The 24,098-nt window shown below is 40.0% G+C and overlaps 1 protein-coding gene across 2 annotated transcripts in view; it reads right to left on the bottom strand.

Moving 5' to 3' along the window:
• GNAS (GNAS complex locus) overlaps positions 1-24,098 on the bottom strand; it is a 234,030-nt gene that overhangs the window by 86,545 nt on the left and 123,387 nt on the right. For both annotated transcript variants that reach the window (XM_058177622.1, XM_058177623.1), the window contains exons 3-4: positions 11,651-11,705; positions 11,444-11,563 (exon numbers count right to left, since the gene is read on the bottom strand). In XM_058177622.1, the coding sequence (XP_058033605.1) occupies positions 11,444-11,563; positions 11,651-11,705 (175 nt within the window). The remainder of the gene's footprint in view (positions 1-11,443; positions 11,564-11,650; positions 11,706-24,098) is intronic.

Raw genomic sequence — 24,098 nt, 5'->3', positions numbered from 1 at the left:
CAGCATGAATTCTGGGAGTTGATGTCCACAAGTCTTAAAGTTTGGAGACCCCTGGACTAGAACAACATGGGTAATATGTTTGAAACATTTCAAGAGCATATTTACAGGAGCAAAAAGTAGTGAAACTAAATTATACAAAGGAAAAGATTAGGTAAAATGAAAATGGGAAGAAGCCCTAAAATTTTAGACCAGCAGTCTTGAAACTGGAGATACCTGAAGAATATTTCTCAATATGAAAAATCAGTGCAGTAAATGTTTCACCTTGTCACAGACTTTTCTCTTTTAAACGAAACAAAGGAATAAAGAGCTTATCATTTCACTGTAATTTTGAGAGTAAACTGTCATGTTGAACCCCAGGATAATCCTCACATAACTCTTAAGTGACTGGGAATGCAGTTTGACTGTCATGCGTTTAGATTTATTTAATATTTCTCAGGTTTACTGTACATAATGTTCTTTTTTGCCTATAAATTCAGAGTGGAAGTAATAATTCAATTTTATTCTGTTGTGGTGAGATGTCACTTCAACTATAGGTTACAAGAATGGACACCACTTCTTAAGAAACATTCAAGTGAACAGATTTGAAGGAAGGCAAGGTATTATTTGATGGCAAAGAACTGAAGAAGCAGAGATGTTTAGATATGAGAACACTAAGGGATGATGTGACAGTACTCCCCACAATTCCTAAAAGACAGAAGAAGGTCAAGATTTATTTCCTTTCCTTCCAAAGTACAGATTAATTAAGTTATGTTATAGAAAGGCAGATTCCAATTGACCTTAATAAAATCTTCCTGGCCAGCAGATTATCTGGTTAACCAGAGACACTGCACGCTCCCTTTCACTATGTGTATTCAAGCAGAGGTTAAAGTATTGTGAAGACTTTTATTTGATCTTTGCCTAAAAAAAATAAAATCTTCCAACTCTATGAGAGTATCAAGTTGTCCCAGGAGAAGTAGAAATAGAGATAGCCAAAGACCATACTATGCAGGAACTGAGCTCTCGTCACCTGTTTCAAGTACCAAAATCACAGTGTCATACTATAGATATTTACATATAGTCCTCAACTTACAATCCTTTGTCTAGTGACCAATGGTCATGTGATCAACATTTAGACTCTCGGCAATTGGCATGTATTTATAATGGTTTCAGTGTCCTGGGGTCATGTGATTTACCTTTTCTGAAAAGCAACGCCAGACTTACTTAACAATTGTGCGACTAACTTATAGGGATTCACTTAACAACTTTTTTGCTTAGCAACAGAAATTTGGGGCTCAATTGTGATCATTAATCAAGGATTACCTGTACACTAATAATGGAATAATCTGCTTACAAGATCAGGGAATTTTATTCTTTGGGATACAAGGAAAGTTTAGATAAGAAATAATAGCAGAGATTGAAAAGCAAATGTGAAATTCTTCAAAGCATTTTTTAACAGTTTTTTATTTATCTACATCTACAGAAGTAGACAAGGGACGTGGTGGCTCAGTAGCTAAAACACTGAGCTTGTTGATTGAAAGGTCGGCAGTTCAGCGGTTCGAATCCCTAGTGCCACGTAACGGGGTGAGCTCCCATTACTTATGCCAGCTTCTGACAACCTAGCAGCTCGAAAGCACGTAAAAAATGCAAGTAAAAAAATAAGAACCACTTTTGGTGGGAAGGTAACAGCATTCCATGCGCCTTTGGCATTTAGTCATGTTGGCCACATGACCACAGAGACATCTTCGAACAGCGCTTCGGCTTTGAAATGGAGATGAGCACCGCCCCTAGAGTCGGGAACGACTAGTACATATGTGCGAGGGGAACCTTTACCTTTTTACAGAAGTAGTAGACATACAAAGTAAATGCAAAAGTAGAAGTAAAAAAAGTTAAACTTTTCTAATTACTGAAGAAAATCATTTCTCATTTATAGTTCATGCCAGGAATAACTCTAACTCTTAAAAATATATACTAATGGATCCTTTCTTCTCTTATCAAGAACATATTTTCTTTCTTTCCATCTTTCTTTCCAAAGTTTTCCCATTTTATCGACATCTTTCAATGTTCTGTGGTAGCTTGAGAGGTTACAACTGTCAAACTCTACCTGGTGAAATCAGTATATTTTAACTGAGAAGGGTAAACACAGTCTTTAATGCATCCCATGAGTTAGTTCATAGGCAACTTGAACTTCCAAGTTGTACATTTTCTCATTTTAAATCTGAGAAACCATTTACTAAACAGAAATGGATTCTTTAACTTTCTGATTGAAGAAGAAAGTTTCGTGCGTCCATTTTCCTCACTGTGTCATTCTCTGCAGCAGCAAAAGTCGCCATAAAAGCTGACTAATAATCACAATGGGATAGCTGTTGTAGCCCATGTGCATGATTAAACTATACATCTAAACAACAGTTGTATCCTACTGATGAAAGGAGGAAGCATGGACCACAAAACACAATATAATTTCTGGCAGGCAACTGTGCAATTTCAATTTGAAGTTCAATTTGATAAAAATTTCTCCCTCAAAGGAAGAAGATAAATTTACTGAGACTTGATACATGGATCACAATGAACCATTATTTGGTCTAAAATGGTTTGGATAAGTCATTAATGAAATTTTCATCATGTTAAGCCTTAAACTATAATGACCAATCAGAATAAGTACATTTAGGCAAAAATTATGTTCAAGGAACCCAGAATACATCTTTCCATTTTCATTTAAATTTTAACATATTGCTAAACATTGCCGCTATAAAGCATGAAAGCAAATTCACCAAGTTATCTTTCCCAAGTAAACTCACCCAGGAATTTTTCTGCTTTATAGAGGTAGTCCTCAGCTTACAACAGTTCATTTAATGACCGTCCAAAGTTACAACAGCACTGAAAAAAGTGACATGACCATTTTTTACATTTACGACCTTTGTACCATACCATGTGATCAAAATTTAGATGCTTGGCAACTGACTCATACTTATGCCTGTTGCTGTGTCCCAAAGTCATGTGTTTACCTTTTGAGACCTTCTGACAAGCAAAATCAATGGGGAAGCCAGATTCATTTAGCAACTGTGTTACTAATATATCAACTGCAGTGATTCGCTTAACAACTGTGGCAAGGAAGATCATAAAATGGGGCAAAACATACTGAACAAATGTCTCAACAACAAAAATTTTGGGCTCAATGGTGGTCATATGTTGAGGATTACCTGTACTTTTTTTATACCTATGATTGCACATTTGCAGAAAATGAACACTATGGAAGATTTTAAGCACTTGGTATGTTTGACAGGGAACCTAATTATAAAACAATTCTATATATGTTTATTTATCACAAATACTGCAACCTACTCCCACTAATTGAATAGCAAGTCTCATTTGATGTGAAATACTTCTCAGTTGAGCTTCAATAGATTGTAGAATATGGCCAATGTGACCGATTTAAGTTTAATCAAGCTTGGTTTGAGCTCAAAGATCGGTGCTCTTCATTAGATTAGAAAGTTTTTAAAACGTCTTGGAAAAGAGCTGGGAAGCTTTATGACACTATGGTGTCATACTGTGGAAACTTCATGATTATGTTAATGTAAGTTGCCAGGAGCTAAGCTCACCATTAAAGTGATTTTATTTTTACTTAATTTCTGAAATAACAAGTGTTGAATTCCTTCATTCATATTCTTATCCCATCCAAGTTTTCCATAAAGTCAATCAAGTCCCATAATTTTTTAGTCAAGGTATTACATACCAAGTAGGTTCATTTAAAAAAAATAAAAAATCCAATATTCTACACCAAAACAATCTCATTAATGTTCCTTTCTTAAATTGGTATTCATAAATAATACAAAGCACTAAATTTATATGACAGTCAAAGGAAATTTCCATTGAAAATTTAATTGTATAAAGTGAACCAATTGTTTCAGTTCATAAACTGGGTTTGGGACATACAGAATCCTTTACCGGTCGAGCAAATAGCGGCTATGTGGTAGCGTTGAAAGAGAGCTCAGTTCAAAGTTTTTTTTCTTCCTTCGTCCTTCATCCACCCACAAGCTTTGGCATTTCATTTTAGACAGTGCTAGCATTTAAAAAAACTTCTGATACTCATTCAGCAGTTATATAGCAAATATATATTCTAGCTAAGAAACAATAAAACATTACCGTTTTCTACAGAAATTAATGTACAATGAAGTTACTTTACTAAGAAGTTCATTAATGTTTCATACTTGTTTCAGAATTGAATACTGAATATTAACAGCACTTACAGTATTTCAAAGACATAGTCATAAAAAAGACTCATCATTTATTCTTTGGGTCTGTATTAAAACCATTAAACACATTTTATAAAAGTTTAAAATGTGCCAAAATTTATTTTCTGAGAAGAACCAACTTTTTTATTTATTTCAAAGTTTTTAAAGTTGACTTTGAGGGAAAATCCTCCAAAACTGATTTTCTGTATTCCTTTAAGAAGCAGCTTGATTGAAGCATACACAATTCCCACAGAATCCCACATAGTGTTATACTAATAATATTACAGTAAACATGCACAGTAAATTTGCCAATGAAATGTATTCTTTCTGTCATAAAAACGCTCAGAAGTAATCCAAGAATTGGGAATATACTGCTTCTGTTCTCATTTAATCTTTGGTTTATCCCTCTTGAGACTTAAATTGTTAAGTTTAAAGATAATTAAGCATGGGATGGAAAAATATTTCAATAGTGTTCATCTAATCTTTGTTTCCAGGCTTAATTTATATGTTGTGATTAAAAAAAAGTCACTTTATTTTTATTTTACAAACTTAATATGCCACAATATCTATTCAAAAGACAATGTATATAGCTGACAAAATTAAACGTCAGTACAAGAAAATTGCCTACACTTCTGTTAAAAAGTATTTATTTGATTTTCTGAGCTTTGAATAATGTTACCCAAACTTCATGAGTCCTACACATCTATAAAAAGAGTCTAAATAAACAAATAACACCTAAATTTTGTGTTGCTACATGTATATAACATGTGCTCATGTTATAAAAAAGGTTCCCCTGAAATTCAATAATTGTACCAATACACCAAGGGTTGTATCAACCAACCTTTCTTGCAATCTGTAGTCAATCTTTCATAATGCTGTGTAGGAATTTTGGCTTATTATTTTGTGGCAAAAGCTTTATGGAGCTTTAACTCCATAAAATGTTAGGGTTTTCTAACTCATTTCTGGTACTATCACAACATTTTAATTGGGTTTAGGACTGAAGTTTCACTTTACAATTACAAAACATTGGACTTTTTCTCTTGTCTGAATGTTTGGAATCACTGTAAAACCCTTTTGTAGTGTTGCTCTGCTGATGGACAGATGGCCTGTACCAAGGAAAAGTCATGCTTACTTCAATGATAGCAAGTCAAGCACATCTTAAGGCAGAAAACTATCTCCAACAACACAATCTCCACGCTTGACAGCTAGTTTTTTTATTTCATTATGAAATGTTTGGTTTCTGCTAGATGTAACAACATCCCTGTAGCCTGAAATTGTTCATAACAGAATAACAGAGTTTGAAAAGACCTTGGAGGTCTTCTAGTCCAATCCCCTGCTCAAGTAGGAGACCCTATACAATTTCAGACAAATGGCTGTCCAATTTTTTTTTTAAAAAGCCTCCAGTGATGGAGCACCCACAACTTCTGAAGGTAAACCATTCCATTGGTTTATTGTTTTCACTGTCCGAAAATTCCTCCTTAGTTCTAGGTTGCTTCTCTCTCCTTGATTAGTTTCCATCCATTGCTTCTTGTCCTGCCCTCGGGTTCTTTGGAAAATAGGTTGATTCCCTCTTTGTGGCATCCCCTCAAGTATTGGACCACTGCTATTATATCTGAAATGAAATTATATTTCATTTCTCATCAAAGAAGCTTCTTCAGTATTCATTGAAGAAGCTTCTTCAGAACCGAAGAAGTTTCTTGGATGAGAAGCGAAATATCTTCAAGAAAAAACAAAGAAAGTTCAGTTGCCTCTTGAAAAAGTATCTTTGGGACAACCATGACCTGGATGACTGAGAATCTCCATAAACAATACCAGTATTATTCACTAGTGAAATGGATAAGTTTCCTTCTCTATTCCCACATTATCTTCCTTTGCTTTTTTCCTTGGAAAAAGTGAAGATAGTCCTCAATGATCCTTGGCACTGATTTTATAACAACAATTTTTATCTTCCCTTCCTAGTAATGATTCATCAATATTTGATCTTTTTCTTCATTATTCTTTAAAAGCTATGCATTTTCAGCACATTTTTCATTAGGGGAAAACATAAAGTAGTGCCCATTTCCTGAGAAAGTTTTTTTAAAAAAATTATGTTTTTCCCTGTGTCTTTTTATAGCAAAGATTTCTACTTTGGTTTTGCTGAGTTTCTTTAGACACAAATGGCTACTGGTGGTTAACAAAAAAAACTTGAACAGGAAGCAATGATTACAAAAAGGGATGTTACTGTCATCTATTAAGCACCTAAATTCCTTATTGTTGCTTGGCAAGGTACAGCTAATACAAAATCTAACCCATTCGACTTAGGAAGTGTAGTAAACCATTACCAAATGTGCTCAATCTTTAACTATCTTGCATTAACAAACACCATTCCTTCAAACAGAAGGTCACGTTAAACACTGTACCCATGGCGGGTACAAATATGGTCAGCTCATCCTTTTAAGCTCTGCTAAGTAATATAAGCCACATCCTCACTTGAACTCCGGCATCACAGTGTACATACACAATTTAATGCTTAGCTTTCTTTTCTGAGATGTCAGAAGTTGCCAATTTCCCTATTTTGGTTTTAGTCTTTGATAATATTGCATGATCCTTATGTGTTGTATCGGCCAACGACTGAAATAAAGAAATGTTTTATTTAATTCATAACTTTAGTACTGTAAAGGTACAATTTAAACTAAGATGACTTCAACAGAGGTATCTAATGATAATTTTGTGCCTGTGTAGTGCTGTTGGCATTTTTCTTAAATATCATGGGCACACAAAATTCATAACGAGTAGGAGGCTGCTGTGTGTGTTTTACAGTACTGCATCAATTAATTTAACTAGTCAAAAGGTTACCTTTAGAGAGAGGGAGGTGATTTTCATGCCACAAACTTCTGGAAGCATGTTGTTTTTTTCTGTCTTTCAAAGAAATACCCAATGTTTCTGCCAATGCATTCAGTGATCTGTTCTCCTTTAATATGCATTGAGATATGGGAAACACCCACCAACTTCCTCAACTTGCTTCTTCAGAGCCACCATTAACAGTGAGAGAAAAGGCCTGTGTCTTTTTTAACCTATCTAATGCATAAAACAAACTGTGCCAAAAGTCTGCTTCGACACCCTGGGAAGGGAGGGAAGAAAGATAGCAGCTAATCTATGGCAACAGTTCCCTAAAGAATCATGCCCACTTGATTACTTCACCAAGACTGCAATCATGTTTCAGTCTATGAATTTCCTTGTTCAGACTTGGAGCATTTATTATTTAACAAAGGCGAAGATTTCTCCAGACTAGGAGGAACCAGATTTATTCCTGGGTTTTTAATCACAGGTATTTTTCTTTCCCTAAAGTTCACCTAATGCTCCTTGAGTCAAGAGTAGTGTAGTGGTTAAAGACCTATGCTAGGAACATTCAGACACACAGGATCAAATTGCCCTCATACCAAGTGTCCATAGAGCAGGGGTCAGCAACCTGCAGCTCTGGAGCCACAAGTGGCTCTTTCATCCCTCTGCTGTAGCTCCCTGTTACCGGTCGGCTCCACAATTGGTAGGGCTTTCAGTTAGGAAAGGTAGAGCAAAAAGGCTGCCGCGGTAGGAAAAAGGCTGCCGCGGTGGGGGAACCGGACTTCTGGTTGGTAGAGGCAAGAGGATGCTGCGCTAAGAGGAGACTCTATGGTAGTGGTGAAACTGTACTTCCGGTCAGCAGAGGAAAAAAGGATGCCGTGCTAGGAGACTCTATGGTGGGAGAACTGGACTTCCGCTTGGCTCCAGAATTGAACGTGGGGCTTCTGGTTAGGACCTTTGTGGCCCTTTGAGTGTTTAAGGTTGCCGACACCAGCCATAGAGTGACTTTTGGCCAGCCATTCTTTCTTAGCCCAACTTACTTCATCATTTTGGAGTTTTTTTGTTGTGGAAAAAAAACAAACTGAAATTTCATGTCAAATAAAAATACTGTACTTAGACTGTTAATTCCGCCCCCCCCAAAAAACCCTCTTCCCTCCAGTTCTCCGATCTGCCTTTGTTAAAGTAAAGAAGGAAAACAACATAGCCCACATCAGGTATCTTAACTTCTAAGCAGACAGACAGAAATTTATGATTTTGCCTTCAGCTTCCTAGTACCTTTCAGAGGGGAATGACAGAACAATCCCAAAAGCATGAAACAGTCATTCCAAAGTACAATTACTTTGAAATTAGTATGTTAATGTGGTAAAATTTCTGTATAATTTATCTCACTAAATGAAAGTCAACAATTCAATGCCCACAGTCACTTGTCAACCCACCAAAGAGACTGTGAGTTCAAATCCCGCTTTAGCCATGGGTGATTTCGGGTCAGTCACTCTTTCTCAGCCCAATCTACTTCACAAAGTTGTTGTTGTTGAGAAATTAAGAGACATTTGCTGCCTTGACTTATTTGTAAAAATAATAAAGGAGGGATACAAATATAATACAATAAAATAAACAAATAAATTTGGCCTCCATCCAATTGCTGAGATCACATGACACCCAAGACTAGAAAAAATGGGTCATTGTTGCCCAAAGCCAATCTCACAGCTATGGTTAGTAGCTTTTACTTTTTTTGCAGATAATAGTTTTATTAAAATGAATGGTTACCTGATATTTATATCTTCATAGTAAAGTAAACAAATAAAATAAAAAACACCACAGCTACCATTGAGCCTTTTTCAAACAAACAGCACCCAGACTCCAGGTTCCTGCCCCACTGTTCATTTCCCTTATGCATGAGGTGAAAGGTGTAAAGTTGCCAAGCCAGTTCTACAGGCTGAAGGAACTATGATCAGTTCAAGTCATAGCTGCGTATTACTCCTTCGCCCCACAATCTCACAGATATATCACATAACAAAGCAAAAGGGCATCATAAAACGGGTCTACAGATTACTGAAATGGAGAGAATGTCTAGTTTTGCCCACAGCTAGATCAGGTATGCTTGGTGGCTTTGTGTGAGCCAAGTGTTAACACTAATGAAAAAACATCAATGTTAAAATTGCCTCTGTATTTCTTAGGCTGAGATATTGAGGCCATAGTAACTCATTTCCCTAGTCATGTGCTCTAAAAAGAAGAAAAATTAGGCTCAAGTACCAAACAAACAGGTTTACAAAAATGCTCTTTGAGATCAAAGAGAAGTATACAAATAGGAACTTGAATCAGCAATAAACACAAAAACACATCCACAGATGCCCTAGGAAACAATAGCTTGCAATAAGACAACTGAGTTGAATGCTTTACAGAAAATTTGTGCTGCATGCTAAATGGAGTTTTGTAAATTTTCAACTTCACCACAAAATTGGACATGTCCAGCTGCTTGTGTATACTTCACAATGCACCAGAGAAAGCTGCTCTCCATTGTTTACAGTATTCAGGAGGGGAAATTTGTATAAACTAAGGTTATAAAGTCTCCAATTTTCTCTGAGGACTCTTCATTTCAATGATTGTGCCCAGGAGGTTAAGAGTATAGAGATATTCCAGGGTATGACATTGCTTTACATATAATTAATACCCAAGGTTTTTTTTTACTTCCACTACCAAAGGAATACAACATTTAAATGAGCTCAGGTGAGACTCTATGCGCCAGGAAGACACATCTCAGAGGAGAAAACCTGATGCTATGAGCAGGCTGCATCTGTAGCCTTGTAATCATCTGCACAGCCCAGCAACGACACTATAGAAATGACATTTGATGCCCCAAATATTCCTGACATAGTTTTCTCTCCCAACTCCTATGCTGCAATAAACAACCTAATGTAACAGACAGTTTTTGCTTCACAATTAAAAGGACTGGGGAGTGGAAGCACCTGATTTGACCTGACTTCACAGAGATTTCGGCAAAATTATGTGTGCACAAGAGAGCTACTTACTTCTTTTAAAAAAATGTTCTACAGCGAAATATAAATGCATATCAACATCCATAGCCAACAGAGAAGGGAATCCACAATTCAGCAACAGAACAGCTTTCAGCACCCACATGAGTCTTGGTTATATTTCCCGATAAGATTTATTTATAGTATATAAATTGCTGACAATCAATGCACATGGTATTGTGCGTGCATGTCTACATCCAATGTACAGAGGGAGGGAGTGAATTAATTGTAACTTAGAAATCTGTAGTGCCAAAGAACGTACTCATTAATCCTCAACTACTGGAAGATTATTAACCATGACTTGTTCTGAAGTCTTGCCTAGCTGGAAACTTCTAGCCTCTCTCTCCCTCCCTCCCTTTCTCTCTCACTCCCTGTCCCATAGACACTTGTTAGCAAGTAAGACAATGGCCATTTCTAAGCCAGAAATGATTCAAGGTGGCCCAAAATGACTAATCTTTACACCTTTTCCCCATCTAGATGTGTAAGAAAATTCTCTGTCAAATAAATTATACTAGCTGCTAACCAGAAACAAATGCAGGCCAAAAACTCTCTGATAACCAGGAGCCAACACTGGTGACAAGTGTGAAATAAGGGAGCTCCATTCATAAAGTCATTTCTATCAGTGAAACCAACATCAACAAAATTATCTTTCAGAGCTATAAGAATCAGGAAATGGCTTTTATAGTGACTCAGCAGGTTTACCAAAATTAAAAAAATAGCAGGCAGGGAACTGACACACGGCTCACTGTTGAGAATTTTGGTTTATTTGACACAGGCCCTGGATGTATTTAGAAAGTGATAGAAATACTAATTAAAATCTGTCTTGGATCCTAAAAGAGAACCTCCAAATTTAGTATTGGGCCCATACTAGAAAAATCTTTTATCAAGGACCAACTGAATAGGAGGTTAGCTCTGCTGCTCCAGCTTGCCTCACTTTAAATTGAATTATATTATACTGATAACGTTTATTTGGGGTGGACAGCCCCATGGACCTAAAGCCTCGCTGAGAAGATCCATATAAATTTAAGCATTCAACCACACATAACTTACATGTTCAAAGTCCATAATAACAGAATCCTGATGGATGGCTAACTAAATTTTGTCTGAAAACATGTTTTCTTTGGAAAACATGCACATTCACTGGAGAGTTTATACCTCTGTATCATTCAACCCATAGTTCATGCAGAAAAGTCCAAAGAAGAATCAAACGTCAGGTTCTAGATTCACATTTGTAGATCAATACTTGGACACCAATCAATGCATGCAAGTTGAAAATCAGAAAATCCAACAAATTACTTTCTGTTTTTCAAAATACCCACACAGATAAAGAGACAGAAGCTTAAATATTAATCGAATATCATTTCAATAAAAATGCGTACTTACTGGTGGGAAGTCAAAATCTATCTGATTTGCTAAGTTTAATATATAATCAATCCGAAACTGATTCTCTGCATTAGCTAGTTCAACTGGTGGTGCCAGGTTTCCCATCGCTGTTACTATTGTCTGTGGAGAAAATGATTTTAAGCATGTTACCAGAATGCTACAGGTTAAAACAATTTAGTCAAAACAAGGAACAGCTGGTAGACTTACCTCTATAGCTTCTTTAATATTATTTTTAATATCTTGAATTTTCATTTTTTTCTCCCTGTAATCAAGAAACAAAAAAAATTAAATATATAAGTTTGTTCTTTTGTTCAGTGTGGCCTGGGAAAGTCTCCTTCCCTTCCATTTGCTTTTTATTTGAAATCAACATTTAAAACGAAAGAGAAATCTGCTGGGTTTAGCACATCATGAAATATCCAGTCACAGAATGCCCACTTTAAAAAAAGGGGGAAAGGAAAATAACCATTATCTATTATTTAATCAATGTTTACAAGGCCAAGTGATATTACTGAGAGTCAGTGTGGTCTAGTGGTTAGGGCACAAGGCTATAAACAAGGACACTCTGAATTCTAGTCCCACCTTAGGCTGGAAAGCCGACTGGGTGACTTTGAGCCAATCACCAAGAAATGGTGAGTTCTAGTCCCACCTTAAGCATGAAAACTGGCTGGGTGGCTTCTGGCCAGTCACTCACTCTCTGGTTGGTGGAAAAATAGGAGAAGGAAGGAAGTATTGTTTGTTCACCACCCTGAGTTATTTATAAAAATAATAAAAAGTGGTATAAAAATAAATAAATAAAATTGAAAACAAAAGCTGATACACTAGATTCCTTTCCCATCAAGACCTTTTAATGGATTTTGAACAAGATACTTAAGGGATGGCAGCCATAAAAATAAGATGCCACAAGGATACTTATAACAGGCCTATGGTAAGTTCAGTAAATAAAACCCTTTTTATAGCAATGAATATATAATCTTAATTTATATTTTGTAATATTCCCTAAGAGTACTTTTTCCATGACAATTGCATACTACATCTCCTACAGAGTGAGGTACGTCATGACTTTGACTAATAACTTACTTTCAAGTGCAATTTACTAACGGTTCAAGGACTTACAAAATACAATAAATGCCTTGCTTGACTGAAGTTCTCAGCATTAAAACCATTTGCTGACTTCAGCAATATGCAAAAAGAAAATTCTATTCCTGAAGATTGCTAGATTTTAAAACATTTTTCTCAATAATAAAAGAGAGCTATTACCGAAGCCACAAGGCCAGAACAGTATATTTTTAAAAGCCGCCAACAAGCATATCATTCCTCTTCTGCATTATTTTATGAGCTATTATAAAGATATTTCAGATACTGATTAATATTAGATATTTGCCTGCTTGTGAGAAAGAAGCTTTGTCAGTACTAGGATTCCAAATCTTACCCATTTGCTAACAGGTTTTTTGAGTAAGTTAATTAAAAAAAATGTCCTTTGATCAGATAAATATAAGGGTTCTTTTAGAACAGGGGGTGTCAAACTTGATTTCATTGAGGATTGCATCAGGATTGTATTTGACCATGGCCACCTATACCAGTAGTGGGTTGCTACCAGTTTGGGCGAACTGGTAGCAGTGGCAGCAGGAGGCTCCGCCCACCCACCCAGACACTTCTGCGCATGCACAGAAGCTTCGTGGACGCGTGCCCAGGAGTGAACTGGAGGGACGGGTTATGAAACACCGCCCCGATCTATATGTTACTCGTGTCAGGGGCGCCTGTTGTGGCCTGAGTGCTCTGCTTGCGAAAACGGGCTCCCAAGCTCTGTTTTTGGCTGGGATGGTCTCCTGAAACCCTCTGCCAGCGAAAACGGAGCTTGGGAATGCCACCCATGACCCTTGCAAGGTCCATTTTCAGCTGCGATGGCCTCCTGCAATCCTCTGCCTGCGAAAACGGAGCTCGGGAGGACTGCACGCAGCCCTCCTGAACTCTGTTTTTGCTGGCAGAGGCCCTGTGGGCTCATCCTTCACTGTTTTCAGGGCGGCCCTGCAGGCCAGATCTAAGCACCCCACAGGATGGATCCGGCCCCCAAGCCTTGAGTTTGATACCCTTGTTTTAGAACAACAAAACAGAAAATTCTTCTTCCCCTTTTCTTAAAAGGGAATGAAGCAACATTAGCAAAAAAGAAAAAAGAGAGAAGAGAAGAGAAGAGAAGAGAAGAGAAGAGAAGAGAAGAGAAGAGAAGACTGATGCTTAAACTTTATTTTCTTATAATTCTGAAAGGGAAAATTTGAAGCTAATTCCAATTATTTCTATACAAAATTATGTCTAAACAAAATTTTAAATGCAAATGATTTTATTTTGATGAAATCACCCATGCTATAAAATTAAGTTCTACTTATATCATGCTTCAACCTAACCAAGTTCTAGACCAAAAATTCTTAGAAGCTATTTCTGACCAGGCAAGTTATCCCAACAGTGATCAAAGTCTTAATTTGACTTTCAGAGCAGCCTTTTTTTGGGAAAGTCACTGAAGCCCATTTGAGATATCAAAGGAGGAAAAAAAAATCCAACCCATTAATGTTTACAGATTTTAATTAAAAAAAAACAGGTAAAAGATTATGGTAGTAATGTTGCCTTAAAATTCAATAACTGGAATTAATATTTTCAGAGTCTTCCATCCAGAAAAATTTCAAAATTCTCCGATATCTTACATTTAAAGATTTTGATATACAATATTGGACTATTATAATAAGCCCCCTGATAGATATCATTTGGCCTTAATATTTTTCCAGTTTTTCCCAATAACTTTGAAATGAGTTTCTAAACCAATTTACAATTGATCAGGTATCTGATTAAGATGATAACTCAGGAAACCAGCAGTAATTAACACCTATTAGCTCTCAAACTGAAAAAGCACTAAATTAAATAGTAGTCTCACCTTTAATGACCAAGCTATCTAAAGACATAAAGCCACCTGAGATATTATAATTATTCAGTTCATCATGAATGTGTGTTCACATCTAAAAACAAGATTCTATTGTGGACATCACTTTAAAGAACTGAATGCATTGTATGTTTACAGGTAAACATATATAAATGTACAGTACTTCCAAAGGCTGAGGATTTCATATTTTTAATTCATCAGTAATATACCAGGAGAGAGAGGAATCTATTAAAGAAAAATAAACACAGAATTAAAAGTTAAATTTTAAACAATGTGTATTAAAGCTAGCTTAATATAGAATCCTGTCAATATTCCTAGCTTCAGAATAACCGTTTCATTATTCCTAGCTCTGAATTCGAGAGTTAAGTACAATTCAGAGCTAGGAATAATGGCAGGATTATTCTAAAGCTAGGAATATTGACAGGATTCCTAATTAATGGCACAATGTGGTTTAATTTTGACATAGCATATTATACAAACCCAGTTACTTCCACTTTACTCAAAGATCATAGTTAAATCAACCATGATTTATAGTGCAATTTATAAACCAAGCATCTGAATGAAAATCTTTTTTTTTCTTTTTTGGCAAAGTAAAGAAAGAATTAAAAAAGAGGGAAGACTGGATTATCCTACACAAAGCTCCTATGTAATCCAGAGGTTGGAATTTTTTCAAGATCTGAATTAGATTACATGCAATTTTGGTCATTAAGTAATTTTAAATAGCTTTTGAAGAAGTCTGAATACTATTTGAATGATCACATGGTAATGCATTATTAATCTGTGCAATATTCAAATTCTTAAAATCAAAGCCAACTATATAGCTAAAAAAGGGAAAATCAAGTTAATGTGTCAAACATGACTAATTAAGAAATGAACCTGCATAGACTGAATTATGTTCTACTTAACTATAAATTACTATTGTTGACTAATCAGATTTTCTACCTTTTCAATTATTTGAATTGCCTTGATTTAACATCAGTCCATTCTAATCTACTCGTATTAAACCCACTCAAGTCCGAAACTGAAATTTTAAAAGTGATTGTAAATAATAATAATAATGTCTATGACACACCAATATGGGTGAGCTAAAATCAAGAGTGAAAATGTTCCTTTTCACGATGCAAGAGGCAGAAAAAACTGCCTCTTGCATCATAGCTGGCCTTATGCAGCAATGATAATTTTGCCCAACAGATATTAATTAACTATATTATATATACCAGTGATGGCAAACCTTTTTGGCACTCACACGCTCATTGGGGCCGCACTCCGGAAAAGCCGAATTTTCGTGTTCTAGTGTGCATGCATACCTGACAATCAGCTGGCCGGCACACATGTGCACTGCCGCATGCGTGGACAGCTGATCGTCGTGTGCCAGAAATCCGGAAGACAAACAGGCAAGGCCACGCGTGCCGGGCCAACATGGCTTTGTGTGCCACTTTGGCCACAGGTGCCATAGGTTCGCCATCACAGATATACACTATTTATTTTAAAATTTAACTTTGCATGGAAGGAAAAACTAATAGACAATGGAAACATTCTATCAATAACTAAATGAAGAAGAAATACGACCAAGATTTATAAAATGATGTCTTGAATGTAGGGAGTATTTTTCTTCCTTTCTCATATTAGAATCAGGAAACGAGTATAAGATGCAATGGAACTAAATGTTCAGGACAATAAAAACTGCTATTTTGATGTAAACGGTGTTCAAAAAGACCAATAATAGGTTTTTAGCCAATACTTATTACCCAGCCTATGTTTAAGTAAAAATAGAAAAATAAGATGTACTTCCAGCATCTTTTTCACAGAAAAGCAGAAATAAATTCTTCAATATGCTACAGTACACTCAGAAATGCTTGCCAGTTTTCAGTGATGCTGTCAATAATTCCAAAATTCTCAGAAAGTAGTTTGAGAAGATTTAGCTTGATTCATTTGTTGAACTTCCACTCCTAAGTTTCCAAACATCCTTTCATTTATAACACTATTCTTAAGTTTGTAACTGCAAAACTGCCACCTTGTTTCCCTAAAGAAATGAATGGGTTACTATCAAGTGTTCCTAATCCGTCACCTAGAAGTTCATCTATGGAAATTCAAATCCTAATCTTCACAACATCATGGAAGTTTATCATCTAAGAAGGCAAATGGACACAGTAGGACATTGTATGGGATATTTCATAATTTGACTTTATGGACATTTGCAGAAGGATGGCAGAACAGCAACCTCTTTGTCTGAATGCAAACAACTTTCAATCTGTAGGAGATGTGCCTTTTAAACATAATCTACCTCACATGTATTCTAAACATGTGCAGCATTCAAGAAAAAAAAGGACTGGAAAAGGGATAACAATATTTAAAGTCACCCTCACTGAGATTAACTATTGAGAGAAATAGCATTTGAGCATTTAGATAATGGTAATTGCTTCCAATCCTCTGTAGCACACTACTAGGGAATCTACTAGGGCAGTGGTGGCAAACCTCTGGCACGCATTATATTGCATTTTTGGCTATAGTATAGTTATTTTTTGGCTATAGTATGGTTATGGTTTGTCGATGCCTATGCCTAGTTTTCAGACGTTTATCCGTTTCCCAATCTAACCAAGAGTTCTGGAATTCTTTGGTAGTTTTTCATCCAAATACTAACCAGCTTAGATTTATTTGTTTAGCGTATAGCATGCAATGTCAGGGAAATTCGACACATGCTAGACACAATGCAATCCTGACAGCCTAAATTGCTAGTTCATTCTGTTCAGCACTTGCATGCCTATCCTTGATGCACCGCAGGCGGCAAATTAACTTGCACCAGCTGACTAGCGACACTTGGGTTACTGGTTCTTCCAGGCTATTCCGCCAATTTTGCCTCACCTCATGTTGCGTTGCCTCGCTTCCAGCCAGGTCCAGCTCCGGCTTCCACTCTTTGCACACACAAATACAACTAGGCTTTTTCCACCAAAGTGGTACCCATTTATCTACTCGCAATATTGCATGCTTTCAAACTGCTGGATGGGCATGAATTAGGGGCTGAGCAATGGGAGCTCACTCTGTCTCCCAGGTTCGATCCGCTGGAATGCAGACCATTTATGGTCAGCAGTTCCACGTCATTAAGCTACTGTGGCCCCTACCAGCTTAGCTACTCAGCCCAGATATGAATAATTAGGTGTTCTTACCTGTAGATACACGGACATGTGTTTGCACACATAAACACACACAAATTGCAACACTGTAATTTGATATGTTTATCCTGGCCTTCCCCAGGGAACTTAAGGTGACTTACATGTGGAGCTCCCACCTTCAGGACCCAAACCGTTTGTGGTTAGACTCCTAAAGCCTCTTGGAATAGATGCCATGCAAGTCAAATAAAAAATAATAATAAATCATTTCAATTTTATTTAATCACAATAAAATGACTGCCCTTAACATGACACTTTTATGAAACAGCAACACCACCAAAATTGCAAATAGACAGGGCGGGGGGGAGGGAAATCCCTTTCTTTCGTTGCTGTTGCAATTGATTCAAGATTTATATTCCCTATATCAAATACATCCTCAGAGGACTTAAAATATAATACCCGAAACAAAAATAAACATACATTAAAATAAGCTGATGACATCAGTTCTACTGAAGTAATATCCAAGAGAGATAGGGGAAAAAAAGTTCCTCATTTATCACTCGAAAATTATCTGAGGGCAAATCTGGAGAAACAGTGAAAGCCAAGGTAGTCCAACGGAAAAGGCCTCCGTCCAAGTTGCCAGATGCTTCACCTCTAATAAAAGAACCTCATGCCTTTGGCCTCTTACCATAAAGCAGGGGTCTCCAACCTTGGCAACTTTAAGCCTGGCGGACTTCAACTCCCAGAACCCCCAGCCAGCAAAGCTGGCTGGGGAATTCTGGGAGTTGAAGTCCGCCAGGCTTAAAGTTGCCAAGGTTGGAGACCCCTGCCATAAAGGGAGCCAGGATAACTCCGGATCGCCGGATCTCCTAAGCCCCACGGTTGCCGGGAACGGATCTGGGAGGGTGAGCGGCGGATGGCGGCGGCCATGTTTGTGGCACCGGCGGGGGTGGAGAGCCAGCCTGTTTCTACTCCGGCCGTGCTGTTTTGTTTTGGGCCCTTCCCCTCGGCTGCGAATTTACTGCAGCGGGGAGGGGGGAAAGCGGTGGCGTTTTGGACAGCTTCTGCCACCTTTTACAGCTTCGACTTCTGCCGTTTCCATCATGTGGTCTTTGGCCACGAAGGTTTCCCGACTTACTTTACTGCGGCCTTTGTTCATCCTGGCGGCCTATTGCGGCCTATTGTGGCCTGCTACGGCCTCTACTTCTATCTAGGCGTTCTCATTCCCTCCAGTCCTTCAGCCCCTTGGGGGAGGCCTGGCCCTTTTGTGAGGCCTCTTGGAGGGTTTTGGAGAGACTTGGAGAGACCTGGTCTCTGGAACGACCTGGACCCGGACATCCCAGGGGTGTTGGTGGTGGAGATGGAGCGACCCCTGGCTGGCATGGGCTGGACGAATTTGGAGCCGGTTATTGGAGGACTGTCTGAGGTCGGCGGAGAGTAAGACAATGGAGGTACCTTGGTTTGTTCCCGGCCTGTTCTTTTTCCCTGATGCTGTGATATCATCGATAGTTTCCTGGCCTTTTGTGACTCTTATGGCCATATTTTACTCCTTTGTGGGTCCTCAGGAACCGTGGGGAGACTTGTCCGGGGACAGCAAAATTACATCAATGGTGGAAACGGAACACCAACCCCACCCTTTTCTCTCATGCTTAAGACTTGGCCTTGGACTGTCTTATACTATTTCTACCCTGGATTTAAGACCTTATATTCATTGGACCGAATTAAGATCTTGGGCCGGATATTGACCAGAAGATACCATCATGACTGTCCAGTATTTGTATTATTATATGCCCGTCCTTAACTGAGAACTAATTTTATATTACCATTCTAGCCAATTTCGAGATGGAGCCATCGTTTTGCCGATTTTTATCATGCGGTATTCCTCAAATGAACTCTTGTGCCTGCGAGGTGCCCCCGCCTCGCAGGAATGGCCCCCTACATTACCGAAGGCCGGCCTCAATGACGGGTCTTGGGACCCACAGAGGTGGCATGCGTGTAAAAAGAACCTGTGGGGATTTTTAGATAGGGTATTTTTAAGGGGAGGGAGGGTAAGGGCGGGTGCTGGGGGTAGCCCGCCGAGGGAGGGGCCAGTCACTGTGCGTACTCACGGCGGGGTTTTAATAGGTCCGAAGGTTCTGGGGGAGGGTGATGTTCCTGATGATAAGGGTGGTTCCATCTGTTTGGTTAGTGGGAGGGGCAGATATGGCGGAAGTGAGGGGCCGTATCGATCCTTGGGAGCGCGTGCTCGCTGTTTAAAAGCGATCATGCGCCCCGGCCCCTCAGACTTTTCCCATTCCCTGGGCGGCCAGGATCCTCAGAGCTTGGGCCTCCGGTTGATGCTGTGCAATGCACAGTCCGTGGTCAATAAAGCCCCCCTGCTTTGCGATCTTATGCAGGAGGGATCCGCGGACCTTATGGGCATTACGGAGACCTGGTTGGGCACAGAAGGGGGAATTTCCCTTGTCGAAATGTGCCCACCAGGTTTCTGAGCATTCCATCAACTGAGGGCCCAACGTAGGGGTGGGGGGGTGGCGGTTGTGATTAAGGAAAGTCTGGAACCAAGGGAGACCACTGTACCTCAGATAGCCGGTTGTGAATCCCTCTTTGTGAAGTGGGGTCATAGGGTGCAGGTGGGCTTGTTGATCACGTACCTGGCTCCTTGCTATGTGACTACAGCCCTGCCTGAGCTGCTGGAGGTGCTTGCCGGAGTGGTGGTGGAGACCCCCAGACTTATAGTCATGGGGGACTTTAACTTACCATCAACCGGCTTGTCATCAACGGCGGCTCGGGAGTTCATGGCCTCTATGACGGCCCTGGACCTGACACAAATAGTTGATGGCCCTACTCACATTGGGGGGAGGCACACTGGATCTGATTTTTATCTCTGGACAGTGGTTAAATGATCTGGATTTAGGAGATTTAATTACCGAGCCAGTGTCATGGACAGATCATTTTCTCCTTCGTCTAGACTTTCGGACCGCCGCTCAACACCGCAGGGAGACGAGATCAACACGCTGGTTCCGTCCCAGGCGCCTGATGGACCCGGAGAGGTTCCTGATGGAGCTTGGGCCACTTCCTGAGGATCTGGCCCACGGCACGGCTGAGGAGCTAGTTGCGGCCTGGGAACGGGCCGCAACTGGCGCTTTAGACCGTGTCGCGCCTTTGCGGCCTCTGACCCGGTGCAGATCTCAACCAGCTCCTTGGTTTTCCGAGGGGCTGAGGGAGATGAAACGCCGGAGAAGACGCCTAGAGAATGCCTGGAGATCCAGCCGTTCCGAGGCTGACCGGACACTAGTTAGGTCCTATAGTAGGACTTACCTAGTGGCACTGAGGGAAGCGAAGCGTTTTTACGTTTCCTCCCTCTTTGCGTCGGCAGATAACTGCCCGGTGGCCCTGTTTCGGGTTACCCACTCCCTCCTTCATCAGGAGGTGCGGGATGACCCCTTGCAGGGCCGTGCCGAGGAGTTTAGTGGTTATCTATACGATAAAATCTTTCAGCTTCGGGACGGGTTGGATCAATATTGGGTAGATCCAGGTGAGAGGCTGGAGACACGTCTTGTTGAGACTATTTGGGATGGATTTGACCCTGTGACTCCCGAGGACATGGACAGGTTGTTGGGGCGGTTGAATGCCACCACATGTTTATTGGACCCGTGCCCCTCCTGGTTGGTGCTGGCCACACAGGAGGTGACACGAGGCTGGCTCCAGGGGATTATCAATGCTTCTATAATGGAGGGGGTTTTCCCCACCGCCTTGAAAGAGGCGGTGGTGAGGCCCCTCCTCAAGAAGCCCTCCCTGGACCCGGCTGTTTTAGGAAATTATCATCCTGTCTCCAACCTTCACTTTGTGGCGAAGGTTGTTGAGAGTGTGGTGGCACGTCAATTACCCCAATACCTGGATGAATCTGTCTATCTAAACCCGTTCCAGTCTGGCTTCCGACCCGGGTACAGCACGGAGACGGCTTTGGTCGCTTTGGTTGATGATCTCTGGAGGGACAGGGACAGGGGTTGCTCATCTGCCCTGGTCCTACTAGATCTCTCAGCAGCTTTTGATACCATCGACCATGGTATCCTGCTGCACCGGTTAGAGAGTTTGGGAGTGGGAGGCACCATTTATCGGTGGTTCTCCTCCCATCTCTCTGACCGATCGCAGACGGTGTTGGCACCTCACATGTGGGGTGCCGCAGGGGTTGGCACCTCACATGTGGGGTGCCGCAGGGGTCGATTCTCTCGCCTCTCCTGTTCAACATCTATATGAAGCCACTGGGCGAGATCATAAATGGCTTTGGGGTGAGGTACCAACTGTATGCTGACGATACGCAGCTGTACTTTTCCACCCCAGACCACCCCAACGAAGCCGTCAAAGTGCTGTCCCGGTGTCTGGAAGTTGTACGGATCTGGATGGGGAGAAACAGGCTCAAACTCAATCCCTCCAAGACGGAGTGGCTGTGGATGCCGGCACCCCAGTACAGTCAGCTGCAGCCGCGGCTGACTATTGGGGGTGAATCATTGGCCCCTGTGGAAAGGGTGCGCAACTTGGGCGTGCTCCTGGATGGGCGGTTGTCTTTCGAAGATCATCTGACGACCGTCGCCAGGAGGGCTTTTTACCAGATTCGCCTGGTTCGCCAGCTGCGCCCCTTCCTTGCCTTATGCACGGTCACTCATGCTCTGGTTACCTCTCGCTTGGACTACTGCAATGCTCTCTACATGGGGCTCCCCTTGAAGAGTACTCGGAGGCTCCAGTTGGTTCAGAATGCAGCTGCGCGGGTAATAGTGGGAGCCACACGTTGCTCCCATGTAACACCACTCCTGCGCAGTCTGCACTGGCTACCTGTGGTCTTTTGGGTGCACTTCAAGGTTTTGGTGACTACCTTTAAAGCGCTCCGTGGCTTAGGGCCAGGGTACTTACGGGACCGCCTGCTGTTACCGAATGCCTCCCATCGACCTGTACACTCGCACAGAGGGTGCCGTCCGCCAAGCAATGTCGGCTGGCGGCCCCCAGGGGGAGGGCCTTCTCTGTGGGGGCTCCTACCCTTTGGAACGAACTTTCCCCTTGACTTCGGCAACTGCCGGACCTTCGGACTTTCCGCCGCGAGCTGAAGACCTATTTGTTTGTTCGCGCAGGACTGGCATAGGATTTTAATCAGTTTTAATGTTTTTAATATTTTATAATTATGGGGTTTTATTTTAAATGTTTTAATTCGGCCGTTTATGTGATAAGTTTTTTAATTATGGTTTTATGTGTATATTGTTGTTGTTTTACTATGGCTGTAAACCGCCCTGAGTCCTACGGGAGAAGGGCGGTATAAAAATTTAATAAATAATAAATAAAATAATAAATAATAAATAAATAAATAAATAAATAAATAAATAAATAATAATAATAATAATAATAATGTTCATGAAGTACTGAGGTGTGTTCTTTCTGCCCAGTTGCTCTTAGTAGACTAACTGCTCTATTCCAAATTGTATTACTTTCCCAAAATACCTTCAGAGGCAGCATCGTATAAAAAGCAGGACAACCTCTATTCCGTTTCTAAAACTATAATATTCACTGCTGCTTCCAACAAAAGCACAAAAAGTATTGTCAACAACGACCAGTTTCAATCTTCACTATAACTTTCAAAAGAAACGTTCATCACATCCCTGTTCAGAAAACGTTCTGAACCAAATTTAGTAAACAAACCATAAACCGTGAGGTTTCTAATGAAACAGTATCTGGACATATCTGTGCACGTCTAAACAAACTACGGCAGCATTTTATTGGAATCATTACTGACATTTTGAAGAACGATACTATAACAGCCTTGGTGGCGCAGTAGTTAAATTATAGTACTGCAGGCAACTCTGCCCACAGCATGGAGTTCGATCCTAATGGGGCTCAAGTTGACTCAGCCTTCCAAGTTTGGTAAAATGAGGACCCAGATTGTTGGGGGCAATATGTTGACATTGTCAACTGCCCAGAGAGTGCTTTAAAGCAGTATGGAGTGGTATATCAGACTAAAAGCTATTGCTATAAAATATCTTGCAAAGCACCATCCACTCTTCCTAATTTTTAAATGGTTCAAGCTATATACAGGTAATCCTCGATTTACGACCATAACTCAGAGCAAACTTTCTGTTGCTAAGTGAGGTATTTGTTAAGTGAACGTTCTCTCGTTTTACGAACTTTCTTGACACAGTTTTCAAGTGAATCACTGCAGTTGTTAGTAAGTTAATAAGATGGTTATTAAGTGAACCTGGCTTCCACATTGACTTTGCTTGTCAGAAGGTTGCAAAAGGTGATCACACGACCCTGGGAAACTGCAACTGTCATAAATATGAGTCAGTTACCAAGCATCTGAATTGCGATCACGTGACTATGGGGAATGCTGCAGCGGTTGTGTGAAAAACAGTTTTTTCAGTGCCATTGTAATTTTGAACGGTCACTAAACAAATGGTTGTAAGTTGAGGACTACCTATTCTCAATATGTAAACCCACTGCTTCTCCTTTACAGGTACTTCTGGAAACCACATCCTTATGAGAAAACATCATTTTTTAAAAAGATGAGGTTGACAAGAGTACCAGCTGTGACAACTAATTGTTCTACCTTGATTCCTGCAGAAATTCGAGGTCACTATAT

Source organism: Ahaetulla prasina, chromosome 3, assembly GCF_028640845.1.
Source record: "Ahaetulla prasina isolate Xishuangbanna chromosome 3, ASM2864084v1, whole genome shotgun sequence".
In the NCBI taxonomy this organism is placed as follows: domain Eukaryota; kingdom Metazoa; phylum Chordata; class Lepidosauria; order Squamata; family Colubridae; genus Ahaetulla; species Ahaetulla prasina.
The sequence above is the reverse complement of the archived record's forward strand: the minus strand, read 5'-3'. Positions and strand labels throughout refer to the sequence as shown.